The sequence below is a fragment of the Oncorhynchus masou genome, chromosome 26 (assembly GCF_036934945.1).
Source record: "Oncorhynchus masou masou isolate Uvic2021 chromosome 26, UVic_Omas_1.1, whole genome shotgun sequence".
Classification (NCBI taxonomy): Eukaryota; Metazoa; Chordata; class Actinopteri; order Salmoniformes; family Salmonidae; genus Oncorhynchus; species Oncorhynchus masou.
This window is the reverse complement of record NC_088237.1, coordinates 207,131-234,659: the sequence shown is the minus strand read 5'-3', so window position 1 is coordinate 234,659 and position 27,529 is coordinate 207,131. Positions and strand designations below refer to the sequence as shown.

General features: G+C 47.1%; 2 protein-coding genes across 2 annotated transcripts; both read left to right on the top strand.

Annotated features, from left to right (window-relative positions):
• The first annotated feature begins 713 nt into the window (after positions 1 to 713).
• LOC135514578 (homeobox protein prophet of Pit-1-like) lies at positions 714 to 2,349 on the top strand. The gene is made up of 3 exons (XM_064938009.1): positions 714 to 843; positions 1,122 to 1,300; positions 1,477 to 2,349. The coding sequence occupies exons 1-3, from the start codon at positions 714 to 716 to the stop codon at positions 2,122 to 2,124; spliced, it is 957 nt and encodes a 318-aa protein (XP_064794081.1). The 3' UTR covers positions 2,125 to 2,349.
• A 1,528-nt stretch (positions 2,350 to 3,877) lies between these two features.
• LOC135514577 (kinesin-like protein KIF12) lies at positions 3,878 to 27,256 on the top strand. The gene is made up of 10 exons (XM_064938008.1): positions 3,878 to 3,952; positions 8,485 to 8,606; positions 8,938 to 9,013; positions 9,303 to 9,437; positions 9,550 to 9,685; positions 19,640 to 19,722; positions 24,878 to 25,004; positions 26,484 to 26,602; positions 26,696 to 26,800; positions 26,990 to 27,256. The coding sequence occupies exons 1-10, from the start codon at positions 3,878 to 3,880 to the stop codon at positions 27,254 to 27,256; spliced, it is 1,245 nt and encodes a 414-aa protein (XP_064794080.1).
• The last annotated feature ends 273 nt before the right edge of the window (positions 27,257 to 27,529 follow it).

Below are 27,529 nucleotides of genomic sequence, written 5' to 3'. Positions count from 1 at the left end.
ACTCAAAAGTGAAATCACCAAAAAATGTCACAATTTCATTGGATTTATGTTAAAAGTTGGGTGTAAAAATGCCCTTATATTGATGACTTTTTGCGAATCCAATCAGTTTTCCACATGGCATTAAAATATTTTTGTTGTTGAAATGATGTGGAAACAACGATAATTCAACTTGTGTTTGACCCAGTGGGACGTTTCTCTGGTGGTAGTCTACCCTAGCCTATATTGTCTTTCGGTGGTCTGGTCTAGATGGAAAGATTATGCGCAGACATACTCACTTCCCTATGACACCATCCCCTCCACATCTCTCTGAACAAAATGTGTCAGGGGGTGATCACTGTTTTCCCTGATCGTGTCAGGGCTGGCAATGTGTCCATCTGGCTCAGTGGCGTAAACGGGCCCATTACAAGCTCATTGGACTTCAAAAAGGACAACTTATTAGCCGGCGAGAGTTAACGACTTTTAGGAGCGTGTGCACTTCATAGGCACTCATAGCTCCCCACCTCTGGGGAGGCCGAGGATGAGGAGGGGGTGGGGGTTATGAGAACAGGTCAATCGCTCCCAGATCTCTCCCTCCCATGGTATAAAAAACTGATATTCCGGCCATGGCCTCATTGTCCTTGGATATCGAGGTGTCGTGTCTTTAAATACTCAAGTCACACCATTCCATGTCGTTGCAGCAAGTTCCCTCCCGTCTGTAGAATAATATTGTAGCGATGTCATTTGGTGAAGATTACGTGAGTTGTGCCAGCGAGATAAGCGCGTTTTACACTGGCCATAACTGGGCAACTTCCTACGTGGATACCACCAACAACAACACGGATTACGCACAGGACTCCTGCAGAGGTAAGACCATTTACTTAAAAATGACAGGTTATGGCTCTTACAAAGTGAAATAGTCTAAAATAGTTATATTTTCCAACATTGTTGTTGATGTAGCCTATAACTTTATGTGAAACTGTAAAGATGAACAAGATAACTCAGGGTTAGGCGACATATCCCGTTGCGTAAATTACTATTTTATGTCTCCAACCTGGTTGGAAACTGTAACAAAGTGAATAGAAAGAAAAAGGTGTCTCTAAACAGAAAACCGACAAAGACTATATCTCTCCTCCTCCTTACAGTAAGCCAGGATGCTCTCCGCGGTGTGCACAAGGGCACTTGTCGGCGCCGGAAGCGCACGACCTTCAGCAAAGCGCAGCTGGTCGAGCTGGAGAGGGCCTTCTCCCTCACGCACTACCCAGACGTCAAAGTGAAGGAGTCTCTCGCGTCCCTCATGGAGCTCCCCGAGTCCAAGATCCAGGTATTACAGATGTGTTATTTTTGTGTTTTTAAGGTTAGGGATGACCAAAATAATAACTGCTTGGAAATGGAGGAGTATGTATAGACTAATGGATGATGAGTAGGCCTAACTGGAAAAAGAGAGAGAGATTGCAAACAAAACATCCAACCTAACAACTTGATCTACCTCTTTCTCAGGTGTGGTTCCAAAATCGCCGTGCGCGCTACTACAAGAACAAGAAACCACAAGAAGACCAATTACCACCAGCAATTGACCGTTCAGTTTCACAGTTCCCCTGCGCTCCAACCCCCAACCCCACGACCATGCCTCCCCCCTATCCTTCCCCACCTCGCCAATACACTTCTCCGCCTCCTCGCTACACTTCCCCAGGTATAGCCAAGGCCTCCAAGCTTTCTTCAGGCTGTGTGCCAGGGAGCCAGACAATGTACCTGCCACTGCCTACCTCTCCAACCCCCAGAGACCAGGCCACGGGCTACCCACTGGGCAGTATTCAGAGCCTGTATTTAGGGTATTATAACAATGAAGCGGTGCAGTGTAAAGCGACACAGAGAACCTGGGAGTTTTCAGAGGGACTCAGTGTCTATGAGGCTTTTGCCGGGGACACGCAGTGGCAACACACCATCCCCGAGAGCCGAAGTGGCGCATCTGACCAGTGCTTGCATGCACACAACATGCCAATGCAGTACTTCAGCTTCGCCACCTGTTGGAGCCAGAAAGCTGAAATTTCTGAAGACCTGCCTGAGTTCTACAAGCAGGATCTCGACGACTTGAATTTGACTGATTTGGAGGTTTCAACCGCTATGATCGATTATATTCTCAGCTGAGTTTTTACAAAGGGTAAAATATAAAAAATGCAATTTATTGTTAATAGTTATAGATATATAAGAATTATAATCATATGTGAATAGAGGTCTATGGAGACATGAACACGCATTCTTGGCCTATTAGCTAGCAATTGTTTTATATACAAGCAGTTTATGATTACACTATTGTATTTTATTCAATCAAATATTGTTCCATAATATTGGTTTGATTGTATAAATATTAGATCCCAAACTAGCCTACAAATAAAATCATAAAGTATCTGTAAACTCGTAGTGCATGATACATATGCTGTTAATATCATATTATGTGGTGTTATGACTTAGTTGCTTAAATTGGCTGTCTAGTAAACGGGAGACCATGAGTTTGAATCCCATTAGAGCCTTAATAGTAATAAGTCACACAGTGATATTTAACATTATACGAACTGAAATAAGACTAAGAAATCTTGAGCGATAGACATATTTTGTGTTTACAGCCTCTCACCCACTAACGCGGGTGGGATAATAGATTGTAGGCTGTAACCACTGAGGTCGGGATTATGAATATGTAGTTATCCTTAATCGATCATCATAAAGTACCAGTCAAAAGTTTGGGCACCCCGACTTATTCAATGTTTCTCTTTATTTTCAACATTGTAGAATAACAGTGAAGACATCAAAACTATGAAAAAACACACATGGAATCATGTTGTACTCAAATAAGAGTTAAACAAATTAAAATATATTTTAGATTTTAGATTCTTCAAAGTAGCCAACCCTTTGCCTTGATGACAGCGTTGCACACTCACTCTTGGCATTCACTCAACCAGCTTCACCTGGAATGCTTTTTTGAAGGAGTTCCCACATAAGCTGAGCACTTGTTGGCTACTTGTCCTTCACTCTGCGGTCCAACTCATCCCAAACGATCAGGTTTGAAGGTATGCAGCACATCATCTGATGCAGCATTCCATCACTCTCCTTTTTTGGTCAAATAGCCCTTACACAGCCTGGAGGTGTGTTGTGTCATTGTCCTGTTGAAAAACAAATGATAGTCCCACTAACCCAAACTAAATGGAATGAGGTATCGCTGCAGCATGCTGTGGTAGCCATGCTGGTTAAGTGTGCCTTGAATTCTAAATAAATCACCTACTCCGCATCTCACATAGACACGGCGGATGGAACCAACAATAACAAAATAGGACTCATCAGACCAAAGGACAGATTTCCACCAGTCTAAGGTCCATTGTTTGTGTTTCATGGCCCTAGCAAGTCTCTTCTTATTATTGGTGTCCTTTAGTAGTGGTTTCTTTGCAGCAATTTTATTATGAAGGCCTGCTTCAGGCAGTCTCCTCTGAACAGTTGATGTTGAGCTGTGTCTTTTACTTGAACTCCGTGAAGCATTCACTTGGGCTGAAATCTGAGGTGCAGTTAACTCTAATGAGCTTATCCTCTGCAGCAAAGGTAACTCTGGGTCTTCCTTTCCTGTGGTGGTGATCATGAGAGCCAGATTCATCAGTTGAGAACACATTTTTATTTGTGGACAGGCACATTATCATAACAAGATCAGAGTCCAGGAAGTACAGGGTGGCAGGCAGGCTCGAGGTCAGGACAGGCAGTATGGTCAGGCAGGCGGGTTCAGAGTAGAGGCAGGCAGGGGTCAAAACAGGGAGGGCTAGCAAAAAGGGAAATATGTGACCAGGGGCAATGAGGATCAGGGAGTGGCTGAAGGAGGCCAGACAGAGCTTGCACAGGAATCTTGCTTTGAGCACACACCATGCATGTGGCGACTCAGGCCGATACATCAGGAGTCATGCTGGGTCACCAGAAGCATTGTTGGAGGAAAGCCAGGGTACGACGAGCACCAGGATGACAGGTAAGGCTGGAGGAGTGAGCCATTCTAGGACTTGAGGCCATGCCGACTCAGGAATGAACATCCAGTCCCCCAGGGTCCGGCTGGTAACGTTGTGCTTTGCGGATCAGCGCCCCAATACCCCAGACAACCGAAGCCGCCAAACATGAGGCAGGGAGGATGGTCTCTGATTCAGAGGGTGCGGCAGCGGAACTGTACAGGCGGGAAAGGGAGTCCGGCTTCACATTTTTGGACCCTGGGCAGTAGGAGATGGTGAATTTGAACCTGGTAAATAACAGGGCCCAACAGGCTTGCATTGAGTTAAGGCGCTTGGCAGTGTGGAGGTATTCTAAATTCTTATGGTCAGTCCAAACCAAAAAGGGATGTTCCAGCCAGTGCTTCCACTCCTGCAGAGCCATCTTAACTTCTAGACGTTCCCGGTTTCCAACGTCATAGTCATATTTCATCAGGTAACAAGAATGCAAAGCTGGCAAGAGGTGGTTAGAATAAGATATGAGGCCAAAAGTCAGTGTAACCAATAGAGAGTCAGAATCCCAAATATGGGAACAAACAAAGTCTGTCCCACGGTTGGGGGAAATTTTGTAGTCAACAAAGTATTCAGGAGTCATGAGACAAATAGCAAAATGCACAAGAAAAAAAAAATATATAACAACTTGGCCATTGTAGGTTCAGAGTCACTCGCCCCAACAGGGCATGTGTGCTGGAGGCGAGCGAAAGCTCGGAGAGAGTGTGGTGGAGGTACCTGCACCAGACAGGGGGAGACAGACCAGTTTCAGATTGTGATCATATCGCCAGGTGGAATCCAAGCAGCACTGCAGCAGGCAACGGGACTAGGTGTTACACACTTGGGAGAAGCTTTTATTTCTGGTGCCAGATTTCTTGTAGAAAATGCCACTGAATGGTCTTTGAAGCGTCCTCTGAAGCCCCCTCCTAATGTTCAAAGACTCCTGCCACTTGTGGGCCCAATGGCCTCGACACCTTTAACTTCACACATTGGTGCTAATAGAACTTGTATCTGGTCTGTCCTTGCAAGCCTGGGAGCCTTAACTCAGCATTCAGTCCGCATAAAGTGAAATATATCATTGTAATGTACTTTAATTTAATTAATTAATTAATTTATTGAATTTTACCCTATTTTCTCCCCAATTTCGTGGTTGTAGTTACTATCTTGTCTCGTCGCTACAACTCCCGTACAGGCTCGGGAGAGACAAAGGTCGAAAGTCATGCTTCCTCCGAAACACAACCCAACCAAGCCGCACCGCTTCTTAACACAGCGCGTATCTAACCCGGAAGCCAGCCGCACCAATGTGTCGGAGGAAACACTGTGCACCTGGCGACCTGGTTAACGTGCACTGCGCCCGGCCCGCCACAGGAGTCGCTGGAGCGCGATGAGACAAGGATATCCCTACCGGCCAAACCCTCCCTAACCCGACGACGCTAGGCCAACTGTGCGTCGCCCCCTGGGCCTTCCCTGTCGCAGCAACAGAGCCTATCGGATTTCCTATCATCAACCTGTACTGTTGCCTTTTTTGACCCCCTGTGTATGACCATCTGTCTGCCCCTGACCCAGCTACCAGCCGCCTCCTGTGGTCCTTTACAAATAAACACCACCCAGAATTATCCATCCGTATTCCATAAGCAACCATTCTGGCTCGAGCTGTTGGCTTCACTCCCACCGTGATCTCTACCCTTGCCACAACTTCCACCCCACAGCCTACCCAGCACCCACAGGTCTCCAGTAACCTGTCTCCGAATGTTGGTAAGAAAACACTTCAGAAGGAAGTTCTGTATATATTAGCATATAAAGTGATTAGAACTAATTGTTCAATGAATCAATACTCACGAGTTCTTGTTTATTTGATTTTACCCCCCTCCCCCCTTTGTTCAGGGACAGGTTATTCCATTTCTGTTAGTCACATGTCTGTGGAACTTGTTCAGTTTATGTCTCAGTTTCTGAATCTTGTTATGTTAATACAAATATTTACACATGTTAAGTTTACTGAAAATTAATGCAGTTGACAGTGAGAGGACATTTCTTTTTTTGCTTAGTTTAGTTTAGGAAACAGAAAACTGTATTGTGATCAAATGTTTCATTGATGAGGAAATTAGCATAATGTCAGCCAAAATCTATCTTGCTCGATCTTCTCCCACTGCCAGCCACTGGGCTTCCTCCCATAACCATATTTGGTGTGAGTGGAAACGCCAACCAGATGCTTCAGATTAATACATCTGATGAAACATGTGGCTCACTGTTCTATCTGTACAGAAGCAGTTATTTTGAAAGAATATCTTTAATCAGCTTCCATTGCCCTTCAAGAGTTGCCCTATTTCCTCATCACTTGGGATGGCAGGGTAGCCTAGTGGTTAGAGCGTTGGACTAGTAACCGAAAGCTTGCAAGGTACAAATCTGTCGTTCTGCCCCTGAACAGGCACTGTTCCTAGGCCGTCATTGAAAATAAGAATTTGTTTTTAAACTGACTTGCCTAGTAAAATAAAGGTAAAATAAAATAAAATAAAACTTCTGACTTCAGCTGAGCAAAGACATCAGAAAGCACTGAGCAGAAAGGCTGGGCAATGATTTAAATGGTTCTGTAAATTAATGAGTCTAGTGAAGTTAATTCTACTCCACAATTCTAGATACAAATTATAAATGCATTCTAATTCTACTGTGCTATCCTTCCTTTGTGTTTAGTGTTCTATCATGAGATTGTGATGTCACATAAGATGTTTGGAAGTAGAGAATAGATAGACAGAAGAGTTTCTGTGTCTCAGGGGGATATGAGGGGCAGGAGGAGGAGACCAGCAGGCCAGGACTGTATCCAACCTGGGGCTAACCCACCTCACCAACACCAAACCAACCAGTAAGAACCGGTTTGTAGTGGACTGGGACAGGTCTAGTCTGATTCTGACCACTCCTTCCTTCCATTGGCTGTAAAACGATTATTACATGTTGTAGATCAGTCTGATGTAATTGAACCACTATGTAGCCCATTCTATGAGAATGTGGCCCACATTTAGCATTCCAGAGTTTGCACTGCAGTTGTTTATATTTTGACAATTGCACTTTCCAAAGCACAACAACATAGGTATTGCTAAGTCTATGTAAGAACATCAGCTAAAGCTAAATGAAGAGGGGGACGGGGAAAATGGTTAGTATAATGTAACGCTCCTTCTCCAGCCAGGTGCCAGAAAGAGAGAAGCAGAGGACCGAGATACAGGTGGAGTCCAACGTTATCGTGGCCGTCAGGTATCTTATTATCCGTCACTACTGTATGTGTGTAGTGATGAGCTATTGGTGAGCTATTGTGTCTGTTTGTGTGTACAGGGTAAGGCCTCTGACTGAAGATGAGCATAACAGGGGAGATGAGACCATCGTCTACTGTCCAGACCAACACAGTCTACTGGTGATGCCGAAAAGCACATGAACACACATCATGCCCTCTTTTGTCTCTCATCCTTCTCTCTCACACATCCTCTTTTCTCTCTCATCCTTCTCTCTCTCACATCCTCTTCTCTCTCTCATCCTTCTCTCTCACATCCTCTTCTCTCTCTCACATCCTCTTCTATCTCACATCCTTCTCTCTCTCACATCTTCTTCTCTCTCACATCCTCTTCTCTCTCTCATCCTCTTCTCTCTCACATCCTCTTCTCTCTCATCCTTCTCTCTCTCTCACATCCTCTTCTTTCTCTCATCCTTCTCTCTCACATCCTCTTATGTCTCTCATCCTTCTCTCTCACACATCCTCTTTCCTCTTTCACATCCTCTTCTATCTCACATCCTCTTCTCTCTCTCATCCTTCTCTCTCACATCTTCTTCTCTCTCTCATATCCTCTTCTCTCTCTCATCCTCTTCTCTCTCTCACATCCTCTTCTCTCTCATCCTTCTCTCTCACATCCTCTTCTCTCTCTCTCATCCTTCTCTCTCACATCCTCTGAACTCTCTCACAACCTCTTTATGTCTCTCATCCTTCTCTCTCGCATATCCTCTTCTCTCTCATCCTTCTCTCTCTCACATCCTCTTCTCTCTCTCATCCTTCTCTCTCACCTCCTCTTCTCTCTCTCTCTCACATCCTTCTCTCTCTCACATCCTTTTCTCTCTCTCATCCTTCTCTCTCTCACATCCTCTTCTCTCTCTCATATCCTTTTATCTCTCACATCCTCTTCTCTCTCTCATCCTTCTCTCTCCTTCTCTCTCTCACATCCTCTTCTCTCTCTCATCCTTCTCTCTCTCATCCCCTTCTCTCTCTCATCCTTCTCTCTCTCATCCCCTTCTCTCTCACACATCCTCTTATGTCTCTCATCCTTTTCTCTTACATCCTCTTCTCTATCTCACATCTTCTCTCTCTCACATCCTCTTCTCTCTCTCCCTTCTCTCTCTCACACATCATCTTTCTCTCTCATCCTTCTCTCTCTCACACATTCTCTTCTCTCTCATCCCTCTCTCACACACCCTCTCTCCCTTGGCTCTCCTTTCACTCAGTCATCCCTCAATCACACATCCTTTCTCCCAGGTGGGTGCGTCGGGGCAGGAGAGGGCGTTTGTGTTTGATGTGGTCCTGGGCCCTGAGAGTTCCCAGCATGCCATGTTTCAAGAGTGTGGCATGACTCGTCTCATAGACATGGCGGTCCAGGGGTGAGAGACAGTCAGGAGGCTCATGGGTAGTGCAGTTGTTCAGGAGAAAATGTTCTAGTCAAACACACATCATAGCTTGTGAGTTGGTAGCGGTTGCATACCGTCAGGGCCTTCAAAGCCTTCAGAGAAGGTCTAAGAATATATCAAATAAAAATCTAAATGATTTTGTAGTGCAACTTTGCCGGATGCGACACACACTACTTCTAGTCTTTGGAGTCACTCACTAGCAAGCTAGTTCAAAATCTCATTTTGCTACACAATGCAGAAACAACAGTTGAATGACTAGGGACACCATCATCTTCATCTGTTCATCTGTTGTTCTCTGTGGCAGGTTCTGCTGTACTGTGTTTGCCTTTGGACAGACAGGGTCAGGAAAAACATATACCATCACTGGGCCACACTCTCTGGTCAGTACTAAGAGGGAGCTTCCTCACACTAGCTAAGTCGGCTCTGAACAAGGGTCAGTAATACCCCTGTTCATCCAGTAGTTAGTAAGGACAAAGACAGAGTCTTGTCTACATTCGTCCTTTTGTTTCAACAAAAATACAATTATACAAAAAAAGGAAAGAGACTCTGAGCTGAAGCATGACTCCTGTCTTCAGAGGATCTTTTAAACTTCTTAAAGAAATGCATCCTACCCTATTTCCTTACGTCTGTACTTGACCTCTCACCCTTTCCTGGCTTCCTCTCCTCCAGTTCTTGGAGGGATCTCATGACGCCTTGCTGGCAGGTCTAATGCAGCGTTCTCTGTCATACCTTCTTCAGCTGGCTGGCCAATCAGAGGAGGGCTTTCACCTCTATGCCTCATACCTGGAGATCTATAATGAACAGGTATGTATGGTATGGTAGACACACACACACACACACACGAGTTACACACAAATACACACACACACACAATAGTAACTGTGTGTTCAAAATCCACTTGTGTGTATCTATCGAGGTGCATGACCTGCTGAACCCATGTCTGCCGTACTCGTTGGCAGTGCGCGGCAGCAGAACCCAAGGGTTCTACGTAGAGAACCTGTCAGTAGTAGAGTTCCACAACCTGGACAGCTTCATGAGAATACTGGAGGGAGGTGAGGGAGATACATTTATTTGATTATTTTCTCCATTGCTACACCACAAAAATAATGTTATTTTTCTGTCTCTGCCTGCGCCAATAAGACTTTTTGTCCCGGTGTGTGTGCTCAGGGGCGGCCGAGGAAAAAGGGACATAAGCGACTGCTTTGACGGGCCACATTGATTTTGTTAGTCATTCTCACAGATCATGTTAGCATGGCCAAAATGTTTCTCCACCCTATGGCAACATGTGCAGAATCTGTAAAATTGCAAAATCTTCTTACCTCCCATGTAAAGATGTAATTTGTCCCCCCATCTCTCTCTCTCAGTGTAACAGTTCATTTGTCCCCCCCATCTCTCTCCCTCAGTGTAACAGTTCATTTGTCCCCCCCCATCTCTCTCTCAGTGTAACAGTTCATTTGTCCCCCATCTCTCTCCCTCAGTGTAACAGTTCATTTGTCCCCCCTATCTCTCTCCCTCAGTGTAACAGTTCATTTGTCCCCCCCATCTCTCTCCCTCAGTGTAACAGTTCATTTGTCCCCCCCCATCTCTCTCCCTCAGTGTAACAGTTCATTTGCCCCCCATCTCTCTCCCTCAGTGTAACAGTTCATTTGTCCCCCCCCTATCTCTCTCTCAGTGTAACAGTTCATTTGTCCCCCCTATCTCTCTCCCTCAGTGTAACAGTTAATTTGTACCCCCCTATCTCTCTCCCTCAGTGTAACAGTTAATTTGTCCCCCCCATCTCTCTCCCTCACTGTAACAGTTCATTTGTCCCCCCTATCTCTCTCCCTCAGTGTAACAGTTCATTTGTCCCCCCCCCTATCTCTCTCCCTCAGTGTAACAGTTCAGTTTTGCCCCCCCCTATCTCTCTCCCTGAGTGTAACAATTAATTTGTACCCCCATATCTCTCTCCCTCAGTGTAACAGTTCATTTGTCCCCCCCCCATCTCTCTCCCTCAGTGTAACAGTTCATTTGTCCCCCCCCCCCATCTCTCTCCCTCAGTGTAACAGTTCATTTGTCCCCCCCATCTCTCTCCCTCAGTGTAACAGTTCATTTGTCCCCCCCCTATCTCTCTCCCTCAGTGTAACAGTTCATTTGTCCCCCCCCCCTATCTCTCTCCCTCAGTGTAACAGTTCATTTGTCCCCCCCCCCTATCTCTCTCCCTCAGTGTAACAGTTCATTTGTCCCCCCTATCTCTCTCCCTCAGTGTAACAGTTCATTTGTCCCCCCCCCCCCCTATCTCTCTCCCTCAGTGTAACAGTTCATTTGCCCCCCCCCTATCTCTCTCCCTCAGTGTAACAGTTCATGCCCCCCCCCCTATCTCTCTCCCTCAGTGTAACAGTTCATTTGTCCCCCATCTCTCTCCCTCAGTGTAACAGTTCATTTGTCCCCCCCATCTCTCTCCCTCAGTGTAACAGTTCATTTGTCCCCCCCCCCCCATCTCTCTCCCTCAGTGTAACAGTTCATTTGTCCCCCCATCCCCCCCTATCTCTCTCCCTCAGTGTAACAGTTCATTTGTCCCCCCTATCTCTCTCCCTCAGTGTAACAGTTCATTTGTCCCTCCCATCTCTCTCCCTCAGTGTAACAGTTCATTTGTCCCCCCCATCTCTCTCCCTCAGTGTAACAGTTCATTTGTCCCCCCATCTCTCTCCCTCAGTGTAACAGTTCATTTGCCCCCCTATCTCTCTCCCTCAGTGTAACAGTTCATTTGTCCCCCCCATCTCTCTCCCTCAGTGTAACAGTTCATTTGTCCCCCCTATCTCTCTCCCTCAGTGTAACAGTTCATTTGTCCCCCCCATCTCTCTCCCTCAGTGTAACAGTTCATTTGTCCCCCCCCATCTCTCTCCCTCAGTGTAACAGTTCATTTGTCCCCCCATATCTCTCTCCCTTAGTGTAACAGTTCATTTGCCCCCCCTATCTCTCTCCCTCAGTGTAACAGTTCATTTGTCCCCCCTATCTCTCTCCCTCAGTGTAACAGTTCATTTGTCCCCCCCCCCTATCTCTCTCCCTCAGTGTAACAGTTAATTTGTCCCCCCCATCTCTCTCCCTCAGTGTAACAGTTCATTTGTCCCCCCTATCTCTCTCCCTCAGTGTAACAGTTCATTTGTACCCCCTTATCTCCCCACCATTGTAAAAACTAATTGATACCTCCCCGATCTCTCTCCCTCAGTGTAACAGTTAGTTTGTACCCCCATATCTCCCCACCATTGTAAAAATTAATTGATACCCCCCCGATCTCTCTCCCTCAGTGTAACAGTTAATTTGTACCCCCCCATCTCTCTCCCTCAGTGTAATAGTTAATTTGTACCCCCATCTCTCTCCCTCAGTGTAACAGTTAATTTGTACCCCCCATCTCTCTCCCTGAGTGTAACAGTTAATTTGTACCCCCCGATCTCTCTCCCTCAGTGTAACAGTTAATTTGTACCTCACAATCTATCTCCCTCAGTGTAATAGTTAATTTGTACCCCCCATCTCTCTCCCTCAGTGTAACAGTTAATTTGTCCCCCCATCTCTCTCCCTCAGTGTAACAGTTCATTTGTCCCCCCTATCTCTCTCCCTCAGTGTAACAGTTCATTTGTACCCCCTTATCTCCCCCTCAGTGTAAAAGTTAATTTGATACCCCCCATCTCTCTTCCTCAGTGTAACAGTTAGTTTGTACCCCCATATCTCCCCACCATTGTAAAAGTTAATTTGTACCCCCCATCTATCTCCCTCAGTGTAACAGTTAAGTTGTACCCCCATCTCTCTCCCTTAGTGTAATAGTTAATTTGTACCCCACCATCTCTCTCCCTTAGTGTAATAGTTCATTTGTACCCCCATCTCTCTCCCTCAGTGTAACAGTTAATTTGTACCCCCCATCTCTCTCCCTCAGTGTAACAGTTCATTTGTACCCCACCATCTCTCTCCCTTAGTGTAATAGTTCATTTGTACCCCCATCTCTCTCCCTCAGTGTAACAGTTCATTTGCCCCCCCCTATCATTTGTCCCCCTATAATTTGTACCCCCAATTCTCTCCCTCAGTGTAACAGTTCATTTGCCCCCCATCTCTCTCCCTCAGTGTAACAGTTCATTTGTCCCCCCCCTATTTCTCTCCCTCAGTGTAACAGTTCATTTGTCCCCCCCCCCTATCTCTCTCCCTTAGTGTAACAGTTCATTTGTCCCCCTCCTATCTCTCTCCCTCAGTGTAACAGTTCATTTGTCCCCCCTATCTCTCTCCCTCAGTGTAACAGTTCATTTGCCCCCCCCCATCTCTCTCCCTCAGTGTAACAGTTCATTTGCCCCCCCTATCTCTCTCCCTCAGTGTAACAGTTCATTTGCCCCCCCATCTCTCTCCCTCAGTGTAACAGTTCATTTGTCCCCCCCATCTCTCTCCCTCAGTGTAACAGTTCATTTGCCCCCCATCTCTCTCCCTCAGTGTAACAGTTCATTTGCCCCCCCCCATCTCTCTCCCTCAGTGTAACAGTTCATTTGCCCCCCATCTCTCTCCCTCAGTGTAACAGTTCATTTGCCCCCCCCCATCTCTCTCCCTCAGTGTAACAGTTCATTTGTCCCCCCCCCTTTCTCTCTCCCTCAGTGTAACAGTTCATTTGTCCCCCCCCATCTCTCTCCCTCAGTGTAACAGTTCATTAAATTCCCCCCATCTCTCTCCCTCAGTGTAACAGTTCATTTGTCCCCCCCCATCTCTCTCCCTCAGTGTAACAGTTCATTTGTCCCCCCCTATCTCTCTCCCTTAGTGTAACAGTTCATTTGTCCCCCCCTATCTCTCTCCCTCAGTGTAACAGTTCATTTGCCCCCCCCTATCTCTCTCCCTCAGTGTAACAGTTCATTTGTCCCCCCCCATCTCTCTCCCTCAGTGTAACAGTTCATTTGCCCCCCTATCTCTCTCCCTCAGTGTAACAGTTAATTTGTCCCCCCATCTCTCTCCCTCAGTGTAACAGTTCATTTGTCCCCCTATCTCTCTCCCTTAGTGTAACCCCCCCCTATCTCTCTCCCTCAGTGTAACAGTTCATTTGTACCCCCTATCTCCTCCCCAGTGTAAAAGTTAATTTGATACCTCCCCGATCTCTCTCCCTCAGTGTAACAGTTCATTTGTACCCCCATATCTCCCACCATTGTAAAAGTTAATTTGTACCCCCCCGATCTCTCTCCCTCAGTGTAACAGTTAATTTGTACCCCCCATCTCTCTCCCTCAGTGTAATAGTTAATTTGTACCCCCCATCTCTCTCCCTCAGTGTAACAGTTAATTTGTACCTCCCCACCTCACTCCCTGAGTGTAACAGTTAATTTGTCCCCCCGATCTCTCTCCCTCAGTGTAATAGTTAATTTGTACCTCACAATCTATCTCCCTCAGTGTAATAGTTAATTTGTACCCCCATCTCTCTCCCTCAGTGTAACAGTTAATTTGTCCCCCCCATCTCTCTCCCTCAGTGTAACAGTTCATTTGTCCCCCCCCCCTATCTCTCTCCCTCAGTGTAACAGTTCATTTGTACCCCCTTATCTCTCCCCATTGTAAAAGTTAATTTGTACCTCCCCGATCTCTCTCCCTCAGTGTAACAGTTATTTGTACCCCCATATCTCCCCACCATTGTAAAAATTAATTGATACCCCCGATCTCCCTCCCTCAGTGTAACAGTTAATTTGTCCCCCCCCATCTCTCTCCCTCAGTGTAATAGTTAATTTGTACCTCACAATCTCTCTCCCTCAGTGTAATAGTTAATTTGTCCCCCTATCCCCCATCTCTCTCCCTCAGTGTAACAGTTAATTTGTCCCCCCCCCATCTCTCTCCCTCAGTGTAACAGTTAATTTGTCCCCCCCATCTCTCTCCCTCAGTGTAACAGTTCATTTGCCCCCCCCTATCTCTCTCCCTCAGTGTAACAGTTCATTTGTCCCCCCCCCCCCTATCTCTCTCCCTCAGTGTAACAGTTCATTTGCCCCCCATCTCTCTCCCTCAGTGTAACAGTTCATTTGTCCCCCCCCCCTATCTCTCTCCCTCAGTGTAACAGTTCATTTGTCCCCCCTATCTCTCTCCCTTAGTGTAACAGTTCATTTGTCCCCCCCCTATCTCTCTCCCTCAGTGTAACAGTTCATTTGTCCCCCCTATCTCTCTCCCTCAGTGTAACAGTTCATTTGCCCCCCCCCCCATCTCTCTCCCTCAGTGTAACAGTTCATTTGCCCCCCCCCCTATCTCTCTCCCTCAGTGTAACAGTTCATTTGTCCCCCCCATCTCTCTCCCTCAGTGTAACAGTTCATTTGCCCCCCCATCTCTCTCCCTCAGTGTAACAGTTCATTTGCCCCCCCCCCCCCCCCCATCTCTCTCCCTCAGTGTAACAGTTCATTTGTCCCCCCATCTCTCTCCCTCAGTGTAACAGTTCATTTGTCCCCCCTATCTCTCTCCCTCAGTGTAACAGTTCATTTGCCCCCCCCCATCTCTCTCCCTCAGTGTAACAGTTCATTTGTCCCCCCATCTCTCCCCTCAGTGTAACAGTTCATTTGCCCCCCCCATCTCTCTCCCTCAGTGTAACAGTTCATTTGCCCCCCCCCATCTCTCTCCCTCAGTGTAACAGTTCATTTGTCCCCCCTATCTCTCTCCTCAGTGTAACAGTTCATTTGCCCCCCATCTCTCTCCCTCAGTGTAACAGTTAATTTGCCCCCCCATCTCTCTCCCTCAGTGTAACAGTTCATTTGCCCCCCAACTCTCTCCCTCAGTGTAACAGTTCATTTGTCCCCCCACTATCTCTCTCCCTCAGTGTAACAGTTCATTTGTCCCCCTTATCTCCCCCCCAGTGTAACAGTTAATTTGTACCCCCCCATCTCTCTCCCTCAGTGTAACAGTTCATTTGCCCCCCTATCTCTCTCCCTCAGTGTAACAGTTCATTTGCCCCCCATCTCTCTCCCTCAGTGTAACAGTTCATTTGTCCCCCCTATCTCTCTCCCTCAGTGTAACAGTTCATTTGCCCCCCCATCTCTCTCCCTCAGTGTAACAGTTCATTTGTACCCCCTTATCTCCCCACCATTGTAAAAATTAATTGATACCCCCGATCTCTCTCCCTCAGTGTAATAGTTAATTTGTACCCCCATATCTCCCCACCATTGTAAAAGTTAAGTTCATTTGATACCCCCATCTCTCTCCCTCAGTGTAACAGTTAATTTGTACCCCCCATCTCTCTCCCTCAGTGTAACAGTTCATTTGTACCTCACAATCTCTCTCCCTTGGTGTAACAGTTCATTTGTACCTCACAATCTCTCTCCCTCAGTGTAATAGTTAATTTGTACCCCCATCTCTCTCCCTCAGTGTAATAGTTAATTTGTACCCCCCATCTCTCTCCCTCAGTGTAACAGTTAATTTGTACCCCCATATCTCCCCACCATTGTAAAAGTTAATTTGTACCCCCCATCTCTCCCTCCCTCAGTGTAACAGTTAATTTGTACCCCCCGATCTCTCTCCCTCAGTGTAATAGTTAATTTGTACCTCACAATCTCTCTCCCTCAGTGTAATAGTTAATTTGTACCCCCCATCTCTCTCCCTCAGTGTAACAGTTAATTTGTACCCCCCATCTCTCTCCCTCAGTGTAACAGTTCATTTGTACCCCCATCTCTCTCCCTCAGTGTAACAGTTCATCTGTCCCCCCCCTATCTCTCTCCCTCAGTGTAACAGTTCATTTGCCCCCCCCTATCTCTCTCCCTCAGTGTAACAGTTAATTTGTACCCCCATCTCTCTCCCTCAGTGTAACAGTTCATTTGTCCCCCCTATCTCTCTCCCTCAGTGTAACAGTTCATTTGTCCCCCCCCTATCTCTCTCCCTTAGTGTAACAGTTCATTTGTCCCCCCCCTATCTCTATCCCTCAGTGTAACAGTTCATTTGTCCCCCCTATCTCTCTCCCTTAGTGTAACAGTTCATTTGTCCCCCCCCCCCATCTCTCTCCCTCAGTGTAACAGTTCATTTGCCCCCCCCCTATCTCTCTCCATCAGTGTAACAGTTCATTTGTCCCCCCCATCTCTCTCCCTCAGTGTAACAGTTAATTTGTACCCCCATATCTCTCTCCCTCAGTGTAACAGTTCATTTGCCCCCCCCCATCTCTCTCCCTCAGTGTAACAGTTCATTTGCCCCCCCCCATCTCTCTCCCTCAGTGTAACAGTTCATTTGCCCCCCCTATCTCTCTCCCTCAGTGTAACAGTTCATTTGTCCCCCCCCCCCATCTCTCTCCCTCAGTGTAACAGTTCATTTGTCCCCCCCATCTCTCCCCCTCAGTGTAACAGTTCATTTGCCCCCCCCCCCCCCATCTCTCTCCCTCAGTGTAACAGTTCATTTGCCCCCCCCCATCTCTCTCCCTCAGTGTAACAGTTCATTTGTCCCCCCTATCTCTCTCCCTCAGTGTAACAGTTCATTTGTCCCCCCATCTCTCTCCCTCAGTGTAACAGTTAATTTGTCCCCCCCCCATCTCTCTCCCTCAGTGTAACAGTTCATTTTCCCCCCAACTCTCTCCCTCAGTGTAACAGTTCATTTGTCCCCCCCTATCTCTCTCCCTCAGTGTAACAGTTCATTTGTACCCCCTTATCTCCCCCCAGTGTAACAGTTCATTTGATACCCCCCATCTCTCTCCCTCAGTGTAACAGTTCATTTGCCCCCCTATCTCTCTCCCTCAGTGTAACAGTTCATTTGTCCCCCCCATCTCTCTCCCTCAGTGTAACAGTTCATTTGTCCCCCCTATCTCTCTCCCTCAGTGTAACAGTTCATTTGCCCCCCTATCTCTCTCCCTCAGTGTAACAGTTCATTTGCCCCCCTATCTCTCTCCCTCAGTGTAACAGTTCATTTGCCCCCCTATCTCTCTCCCTCAGTGTAACAGTTCATTTGTCCCCCCATCTCTCTCCCTCAGTGTAACAGTTCATTTGTCCCCCCCCATCTCTCTCCCTCAGTGTAACAGTTCATTTGCCCCCCATCTCTCTCCCTCAGTGTAACAGTTAATTTGTACCCCCATCTCCCCACCATTGTAAAAAGTTAATTTGATACCCCCGATCTCTCCCTCAGTGTAACAGTTAGTTTGTACCCCCATATCTCCCCACCATTGTAAAAATTAATTGTACCCCCGATCTCTCTCCCTCAGTGTAACAGTTAATTTGTACCCCCATCTCTCTCCCTCAGTGTAACAGTTCATTTGTACCTCACAATCTCTCTCCCTTAGTGTAACAGTTCATTTGTACCTCACAATCTCTCTCCCTCAGTGTAATAGTTAATTTGTACCCCCCATCTCTCTCCCTCAGTGTAATAGTTAATTTGTACCCCCATCTCTCTCCCTCAGTGTAATAGTTAATTTGTACCCCCCATCTCTCTCCCTCAGTGTAATAGTTCATTTTCCCCCCATCTCTCTCCCTGAGTGTAACAGTTAATTTGTACCCCCATGTCTCCCTCCCTTAGTGTTACAGTTAATTTGTACCTCCCGAACTCTCTCCCTCGGTGTAATAGTTAATTTGTACCCCCATCTCTCTCCCTCAGTGTAACAGTTCATTTTTACCTCACAATCTCTCTCCCTCAGTGTAATAGTTAATTTGTACCCCCGATCTCTCTCCCTTAGTGTAATAGTTAATTTGTACCCCCATCTCTCTCCCTCAGTGTAATAGTTAATTTGTACCCCCCGAACTCTCTCCCTCGGTGTAATAGTTAATTTGTACCCCCCCATCTCTCTCCCTTAGTGCAATAGTAAATTTGTACCCCCCCATCTCTCTCCCTCAGTGTAATAGTTAATTTGTACCCCCCATCTCTCTCCCTCAGTGTAATAGTTAATTTGTACCCCCATCTCTCTCCCTCAGTGTAATAGTTAATTTGTACCTCCCCACCTCACTCCCTGAGTGTAATAGTTAATTTGTACCCCCCATCTCTCTCCCTTAGTGTAACAGTTCATTTGTACCCCCATCTCTCTCCCTTATTTAATAGTTAATTTGTACCCCCCCATCTCCCTCCCTTAGTGTAAGAGTTAATTTGTTCCCCCCCATCGCTCTCCCTCAGTGTAATAGTTAATTTGTACCCCCATCTCTCTCCCTTAGTGTAACAGTTAATTTGTACCTCCCCACCTCACTCCCTGAGTGTAATAGTTAATTTGTACCCCCATCTCTCCCCATTATTTAATAGTTAATTTGTCCCCCCCATCTCCCTCCCTTAGTGTAATAGTTAATTTGTACCCCCCATCTCCTCCCTTAGTGTAACAGATTAGTTGTACCCTCCATCTCTCTCACTCGGTGTGACAGTTAATTTGTACCCCCCATCTCTCTCCCTCAGTGTAACAGTTCATTTGTACCCCCATCTCTCTCCCTCAGTGTAATAGTTAATTTGTACCCCCATCTCTCTCCCTCAGTGTAATAGTTAATTTGTACCCCCCCATCTCTCTCCCTCAGTGCAAACATAAATTTGTACCCCCCATCTCTCTCCCTCAGTGTAATAGTTAAATTTGTACCCCCATCTCTCCCCCAGCGTAATAGTTTATTTGTACCCCCTATCTCTTTCCCTTACTGTACTAGTTAATTTGTACCCCCTATTTCTCTCCCTCAGGGTAATAGTTAAATTTGTACCCCCATCTCTCTCCCCCAGCGTAATAGTTTATTTGTACCCCCTATCTCTTTCCCTTACTGTACTAGTTAATTTGTACCCCCTATCTCTTTCCCTTACTGTACTAGTTAATTTGTACCCCCTATTTCTCTCCCTCAGGGTAATAGTTAAATTTGTACCCCCATCTCTCTCCCCCAGCGTAATAGTTTATTTGTACCCCCCTATCTCTTTCCCTTACTGTACTAGTTCATTTGTACCCCTATTTCTCTCCCTCAGGGTAATAGTTAAATTTGTACCCCCATCTCTCTCCCCCAGCGTAATAGTTTATTTGTACCCCCCTATCTCTTTCCCTTACTGTACTAGTTAATTTGTACCCCCCTATCTCTTTCCCTTACTGTACTAGTTAATTTGTACCCCCTATTTCTCTCCCTCAGGGATGCAGAACAGACAGAGCTCCTCTCACTCCCAGAATGAACATTCCAGCCGTAGCCACTCCATCCTAACCGTCCACATCAAGGTACACACACACAGTCTTCCATCCGTAGTCACTCCATCCTAACTGTCCACATCAAGGTACACGCACACAGTCTTCCATCTGTAGTCACTCCATCCTAACCGTCCACATCAAGGTACACGCACACAGTCTTCCATCTGTAGTCACTCCATCCTAACCGTCCACATCAAGGTACACGCACACAGTCTTCCAACCGTAGCCACTCCATCCTAACCGTCCACATCAAGGTACACGCACACAGTCTTCCATCCGTAGCCACTCCATCCTAACCGTCCACATCAAGGTACACGCACACAGTCTTCCAGCCGTAGTCACTCCATCCTAACCGTCCACATCAAGGTACACGCACACAGTCTTCCATCTGTAGTCACTCCATCCTAACCGTCCACATCAAGGTACACACACACAGTCTTCCATCCGTAGTCACTCCATCCTAACCGTCCACATCAAGGTACACGCACACAGTCTTCCATCCGTAGCCACTCCATCCTAACCGTCCACATCAAGGTACACGCACACAGTCTTCCAGCCGTAGCCACTCCATCCTAACCGTCCACATCAAGGTACACGCACACAGTCTTCCATCCGTAGCCTATCCATCCTAACCGTCCACATCAAGGTACACACACACAGTCTTCCATCCGTAGCCACTCCATCCTAACCGTCCACATCAAGGTACACGCACACAGTCTTCCATCCGTAGCCACTCCATCCTAACCGTCCACATCAAGGTACACGCACACAGTCTTCCAGCCGTAGCCACTCCATCCTAACCGTCCACATCAAGGTACACGCACACAGTCTTCCAGCCGTAGTCACTCCATCCTAAACGTCCACATCAAGGTACACGCACACAGTCTTCCATCCGTAGCCACTCCATCCTAACCGTCCACATCAAGGTACACGCACACAGTCTTCCAGCCGTAGTCACTCCATCCTAACCGTCCACATCAAGGTACACGCACACAGTCTTCCAGCCGTAGTCACTCCATCCTAACCGTCCACATCAAGGTACATGCACACAGTCTTCCAGCCGTAGCCACTCCATCCTAACCGTCCACATCAAGGTACACGCACACAGTCTTCCATCCGTAGTCACTCCATCCTAACCGTCCACATCAAGGTACACGCACACAGTCTTCCATCCGTAGTCACTCCATCCTAACCGTCCACATCAAGGTACACGCACACAGTCTTCCAGCCGTAGTCACTCCATCCTAACCGTCCACATCAATGTACACGCACACAGTCTTCCAGCCGTAGCCACTCCATCCTAACCGTCCACATCAAGGTACACGCACACAGTCTTCCAGCCGTAGTCACTCCATCCTAACCGTCCACATCAAGATACACGCACACAGTCTTCCATCCGTAGCCACTCCATCCTAACCGTCCACATCAAGGTACACGCACACAGTCTTCCATCCGTCCCACAAGGTCCATCCTTCCAGCCAGCCACTCCATCAAGGTACACGCACACAGTCTTCCATCCGTAGCCACTCCATCCTAACCGTCCACATCAAGGTACACGCACACAGTCTTCCATCCGTAGCCACTCCATCCTAACCGTCCACATCAAGGTACACGCACACAGTCTTCCAGCCGTAGTCACTCCATCCTAACCGTCCACATCAAGGTACACGCACACAGTCTTCCATCTGTAGTCACTCCATCCTAACCGTCCACATCAAGGTACACACACACAGTCTTCCATCTGTAGTCACTCCATCCTAACCGTCCACATCAAGGTACAGCACACAGTCTTCCAGCCGTAGTCACTCCATCCTAACCGTCCACATCAAGGTACACGCACACAGTCTTCCAGCCGTAGTCACTCCATCCTAACCGTCCACATCAATGTACACGCACACAGTCTTCCAGCCGTAGTCACTCCATCCTAACCGTCCACATCAATGTACACGCACACAGTCTTCCATCTGTAGTCACTCCATCCTAACCGTCCACATCAAGGTACACGCACACAGTCTTCCAGCCGTAGTCACTCCATCCTAACCGTCCACATCAAGGTACACGCACACAGTCTTCCACAGTCTCCATCCAGTCCACATCAAGTACACGCACACAGTCTTCCAGCCGTAGTCATCCATCCTAACCGTCCACATCAAGGTACACGCACACAGTCTTCCATCCGTAGTCACTCCATCCTAACCGTCCACATCAAGGTACACGCACACAGTCTTCCATCTGTAGTCACTCCATCCTAACCGTCCACATCAAGGTACACACACAGTCTTCCAGCCGTAGCCACTCCATCCTAACCGTCCACATCAAGGTACACGCACACAGTCTTCCAGCCGTAGCCACTCCATCCTAACCGTCCACATCAAGGTACACGCACACAGTCTTCCAGCTGTAGTCACTCCATCCTAACCGTCCACATCAAGGTACACGCACACAGTCTTCCAGCCGTAGTCACTCCATCCTAACCGTCCACATCAAGGTACACGCACACAGTCTTCCAGCTGTAGTCACTCCATCCTAACCGTCCACATCAAGGTTACACGCACACAGTCTTCCAGCCGTAGCCACTCCATCCTAACCGTCCACATTAAGGTACACGCACACAGTCTTCCAGCCGTAGTCACTCCATCCTAACCGTCCACATCAAGGTACACGCACACAGTCTTCCAGCTGTAGTCACTCCATCCTAACTGTCCACATCAAGGTACACACACACAGTCTTCCAGCCGTAGCCACTCCATCCTAACTGTCCACATCAAGGTACACGCACACAGTCTTCCAGCCGTAGTCACTCCATCCTAACCGTCCACATCAAGGTACACGCACACAGTCTTCCAGCTGTAGTCACTCCATCCTAACCGTCCACATCAAGGTACACGCACACAGTCTTCCAGCCGTAGTCACTCCATCCTAACCGTCCACATCAAGGTACACGCACACAGTCTTCCAGCCGTAGTCACTCCATCCTAACCGTCCACATCAAGGTACACACACACAGTCTTCCAGCCGTAGCCACTCCATCCTAACCGTCCACATCAAGGTACACGCACACAGTCTTCCAGCCGTAGTCACTCCATCCTAACCGTCCACATCAAGGTACACGCACACAGTCTTCCAGCCGTAGTCACTCCATCCTAACCGTCCACATCAAGGTACACGCACACAGTCTTCCAGCCGTAGCCACTCCATCCTAACCGTCCACATCAAGGTACACGCACACAGTCTTCCAGCCGTAGTCACTCCATCCTAACCGTCCACATCAAGGTACACGCACACAGTCTTCCAGCCGTAGTCACTCCATCCTAACCGTCCACATCAATGTACACGCACACAGTCTTCCAGCCGTAGCCACTCCATCCTAACCGTCCACATCAAGGTACACGCACACAGTCTTCCAGCCGTAGTCACTCCATCCTAACCGTCCACATCAAGGTACACGCACACAGTCTTCCATCCGTAGTCACTCCATCCTAACCGTCCACATCAAGGTACACGCACACAGTCTTCCAGCCGTAGCCACTCCATCCTAACCGTCCACATCAAGGTACACGCACACAGTCTTCCAGCCGTAGTCACTCCATCCTAACCGTCCACATCAAGGTACACGCACACAGTCTTCCAGCCGTAGTCACTCCATCCTAACCGTCCACATCAAGGTACACGCACACAGTCTTCCAGCTGTAGTCACTCCATCCTAACCGTCCACATCAAGGTACACGCACACAGTCTTCCAGCTGTAGTCACTCCATCCTAACCGTCCACATCAAGGTACACACACACAGTCTTCCAGCCGTAGCCACTCCATCCTAACCGTCCACATCAAGGTACACGCACACAGTCTTCCAGCCGTAGTCACTCCATCCTAACCGTCCACATCAAGGTACACACACACAGTCTTCCATCCGTAGCCACTCCATCCTAACCGTCCACATCAAGGTACACGCACACAGTCTTCCAGCCGTAGTCACTCCATCCTAACCGTCCACATCAAGGTACACACACACAGTCTTCCATCCGTAGCCACTCCATCCTAACCGTCCACATCAAGGTACACGCACACAGTCTTCCAGCCGTAGTCACTCCATCCTAACCGTCCACATCAAGGTACACGCACACAGTCTTCCAGCCGTAGTCACTCCATCCTAACCGTCCACATCAAGGTACATGCACACAGTCTTCCATCCATAGCCACTCCATCCTAACCGTCCACATCAAGGTACACGCACACAGTCTTCCAGCCGTAGCCACTCCATCCTAACCGTCCACATCAAGGTACACGCACACAGTCTTCCATCCGTAGCCACTCCATCCTAACCGTCCACATCAAGGTACACGCACACAGTCTTCCAGCCGTAGCCACTCCATCCTAACCGTCCACATCAAGGTACACGCACACAGTCTTCCAGCCGTAGCCACTCCATCCTAACCGTCCACATCAATGTACACGCACACAGTCTTCCATCCCTCTCCTTGCCTCAAACCAGATACCCTCTGAACACAACACTTGCCTCCCACAAAGCATTGTAACTATAGCTCCACAAAAGCTGCAGCCTTTGCAGTGCAAAGGAAACAACTATTTCAAGGTCTCAGAGTCAGTGACGTCACCGACTGAAATGCTACTAGTGCGCACCGCTAATTAGTTCGCTTTTTCACACCAGTTACACTCACCCCCATTAGACCTCCTCCTTCTCTGCAGCAACCCCATCAGCTGGGCAGATTCCAACTGATTGATCAAGGTCACAGCACCAATGTAACAGTCTTGTTATTCGTCCATCTCCTTGCACCAACCTGGGTTCAAACCAGGGACCCTTTGAACACATCAACATCTGCCTCCACTGAGCAAGGGGAACAACGACTTCAAGGTCTCAGAGCGAGTGACGTCACCAATTGAAACGCTACTAGTGCGCACCACGAAATAGCTAGCCATTTCACACCAGTCACATACACACACACACACACACACACACACACACACACACACACACACACACACACACACACACACACACACACACACACACACACACACACACACACACACACACACACACACACACACACACACACACACACACACACACACAGGCTCCCTCTGTCTCTATGGTAGATCGAGCAAGGCTGGTACCCTTTCTTCCTCACTTCTCTTTCTCTCTCTCCCCCTCCTTCTCTCTGCCAGGGCATGTCAACCCAGGGGAAGCTGTGCGTAGTAGACCTGGCAGGTAGTGAGAGGGTGAGAGAGGGAGACTCTATAGAGGAATTATTGGAAGAGACAGGCAACATCAACCGCAGTCTACTCACTCTGGGTACCAGTGTTACTGTTGTGTGTGTGTTTTCAGTGTGCGTGTCAATGTGTGTTTGAGCATCGTTGTATGAATGCGTATTGTTGTCTGTGTGTAATGTTATGTATGTATGCATGTACACTACCGTTCAAGGTTTGGGGTCACTTAGAAATGTCCTTGTTTTTGAAAGAAAAGCCAATTTTTTAGTCCATTAAAATAACATGAAATTGATCCGAAACACAGTGTAGATATTGTTAATGTGGTAAATGACTATTGTAGTTGGAAACGGCTGATTTTTGTATGTATTATCTACATAGGAGTACAGAGGCCCATTATCAGCAACCATCACTCCTGTGTTCCAATGGCACGTTGCATTAGCTAATCCAAGTTTAGCATTTTAAAATGCTAATTCATCATTAGAGAACCCTTTTGCAATTGTGTTAGCAGAGCTGAAAACTGTCGTTCTGATTATAGAAGCAATGAAACTAGCTTTCTTTAGGCCAGTTGAGAATTTGGAGCATCAGCATTTGTGGGTTCGATTACAGGCTCAAAATGGCCAGAAAGAAAGACCTTTCTTATGAAACTCATCAGTCTATTCTTGTTCTGAGAAATGAAGGCTATTCCATGCGAGAAATTGGCAAGACACTGAAGATGTCGTACAACGCTTTGTACAGTACAACACCCCCTCACAGAACAGCGCAAACTGGCTCTAACCAGAATAGAAAGAGGAGTGGGAGAACCCAGTGCACAACTAAGCAAGAGGACAAGTACATTAGAGTGTCTCGTTTGAGAAACAGATGCCTCACAAGTCATCAACTGGCAGCTTCATTAAATAGTACACACAAAACATCAGTCTCAAGGTCAACAGTGAAGAGGAGACTCCGGGATGCTGGCCTTCTAGGCAGAGTTCCTCTGTCAAGTGTGTGTTCTTTTGACGATCTTTGTTTTTTATTGGCCAGTCTGAGATATAGCTTTTTCTTTGCAACTCTGCCTCGAAGGCCAGTATCCCGGAGTCTCCTCTTCACTGTTGATGTTGAGATTGGTGTGCTGCGGGTACTATTTAATGAAGCTGCCAGTTGAGGACCAGTGAGGCGTCTGTTTCTCAAACGTAATTGCAAAAGGGTTTTCTAATGAACAATTAGCTTTTTAAAATGATAAACTTTAATTAGCTTACACAACGTGCCATTGGAACACAGGAGTGTTGGTTGCTGATAGTGGGCCTCTGTACGCCTGTGTAGATATTCCATAAAAAAAGTTGCAGTTTCCAGCTACATTATTAATTTATAATGTCTACACTGTATTTCTGATCAATTTGATGTTATTTTAATGGACAAAAAATGGTCTTTTCTTTCAAAAACAAGGACATTTCTCAGTGACCCCAAACGTTTGAATGTGTGTGTGTGTGTGTGTGTGTGTGTGTGTGTGTGTGTGTGTGTGTGTGTGTGTGTGTGTGTGTGTGTGTGTGTGTGTGTGTGTGGGTTGGTGTGTGGGTGTGTTCTACAGGGAAGTGTATCTCGTCTCTGGTGGATCCTATTAAGAGGAATGGCCATATTCCCTACCGCGACAGTAAACTCACCAAGCTGCTCTCTGATTCGCTGGGAGGATCTGGTATCACTCTCATGGTATTGTAGATCTATAGTTTGTGTGTGTATTTAAAAAAATCTTTACGTCTGTGGGCTTGTCCCCAAAATAATCTGGTGTATATGTTGTCCTAGATTGCGTGTGTGTCTCCCACCCTGGGCAATCTCCAGGAGACCCTGAACACACTTCGATACTCCAGCAGAGCCAAAAGGATCAAGAATAGACCCATGGTCAAGAGGGTAACTTAACATTTTAGTTTTAAAACATTCTTTCTACCCATTCTGGAAAATCCTTTCTATTTATTTTAGTTGTAGAATATCCCTTCTACCCATCCTAGAATATCCATTCTAGCCATTCTAGAATACTGATTCTAGAAAATCCATTCCATTTCTATAATGTCCATTCTACTCATCATATTTCTACACCAGGACCTGCGTGAGAAGTTGGTGGTCAGCCTCCAGAGAGAGATCTGCCGGCTGCGCCAGGAGAACCTGTTGCTACAGCAGCACCTCTCCTCAGCCCACAAGCCTGGGGCAGGGGGTTCTGGGCTGGAGACAAAGTACCCTGGGAAAATGAGTTCTTCTCCCCAGCATGCAAAAGACTTGGCCGGGGTCAGGACAGGCTCCTCCTGCTCTGAGACCAGCCTCAGGAGCCTGTTGCAGGAGCTGATGAGAGAGAACGACAAGCTACAGTGAGTCTAGAACACAGAACATAGAATGACAAGATACAGTTAGTCTAGAACACAAAACATGGAACTCCAAGCTACAGTGAGTGTAGAACATAAAACATAATGACAAGCTACAGTGAGTCTCTAGAACAAAAACATAGAATGACAAGCTACAGTGAGTATAGAACACAGAACGTAGAACGACAAGTTACAGTTACTGGAACATAAAAATACAATTTACAGTGAGTCTTCAACGTAGAACAACATGCTATAGTGAATCTAGAACACAGAACATACACAG

What these genes read in the sequence shown, in the direction of transcription:
- LOC135514578 (XM_064938009.1), top strand. Translation starts at nt 714, where the DNA reads ATGTCATTTGGTGAAGATTACGTGAGTTGTGCCAGCGAGATAAGCGCG. An exon ending in CGCACAGGACTCCTGCAGAG is followed by an intron (nt 844 to 1,121) that starts GTAAGACCATTT and finishes TCCTCCTTACAG; the next exon opens with TAAGCCAGGATGCTCTCCGC. An exon ending in TCCCCGAGTCCAAGATCCAG is followed by an intron (nt 1,301 to 1,476) that starts GTATTACAGATG and finishes CCTCTTTCTCAG; the next exon opens with GTGTGGTTCCAAAATCGCCG.
- LOC135514577 (XM_064938008.1), top strand. Translation starts at nt 3,878, where the DNA reads ATGCATGTGGCGACTCAGGCCGATACATCAGGAGTCATGCTGGGTCAC. An exon ending in ATAGACATGGCGGTCCAGGG is followed by an intron (nt 8,607 to 8,937) that starts GTGAGAGACAGT and finishes TCTCTGTGGCAG; the next exon opens with GTTCTGCTGTACTGTGTTTG. An exon ending in ATAGACCCATGGTCAAGAGG is followed by an intron (nt 26,801 to 26,989) that starts GTAACTTAACAT and finishes TTTCTACACCAG; the next exon opens with GACCTGCGTGAGAAGTTGGT.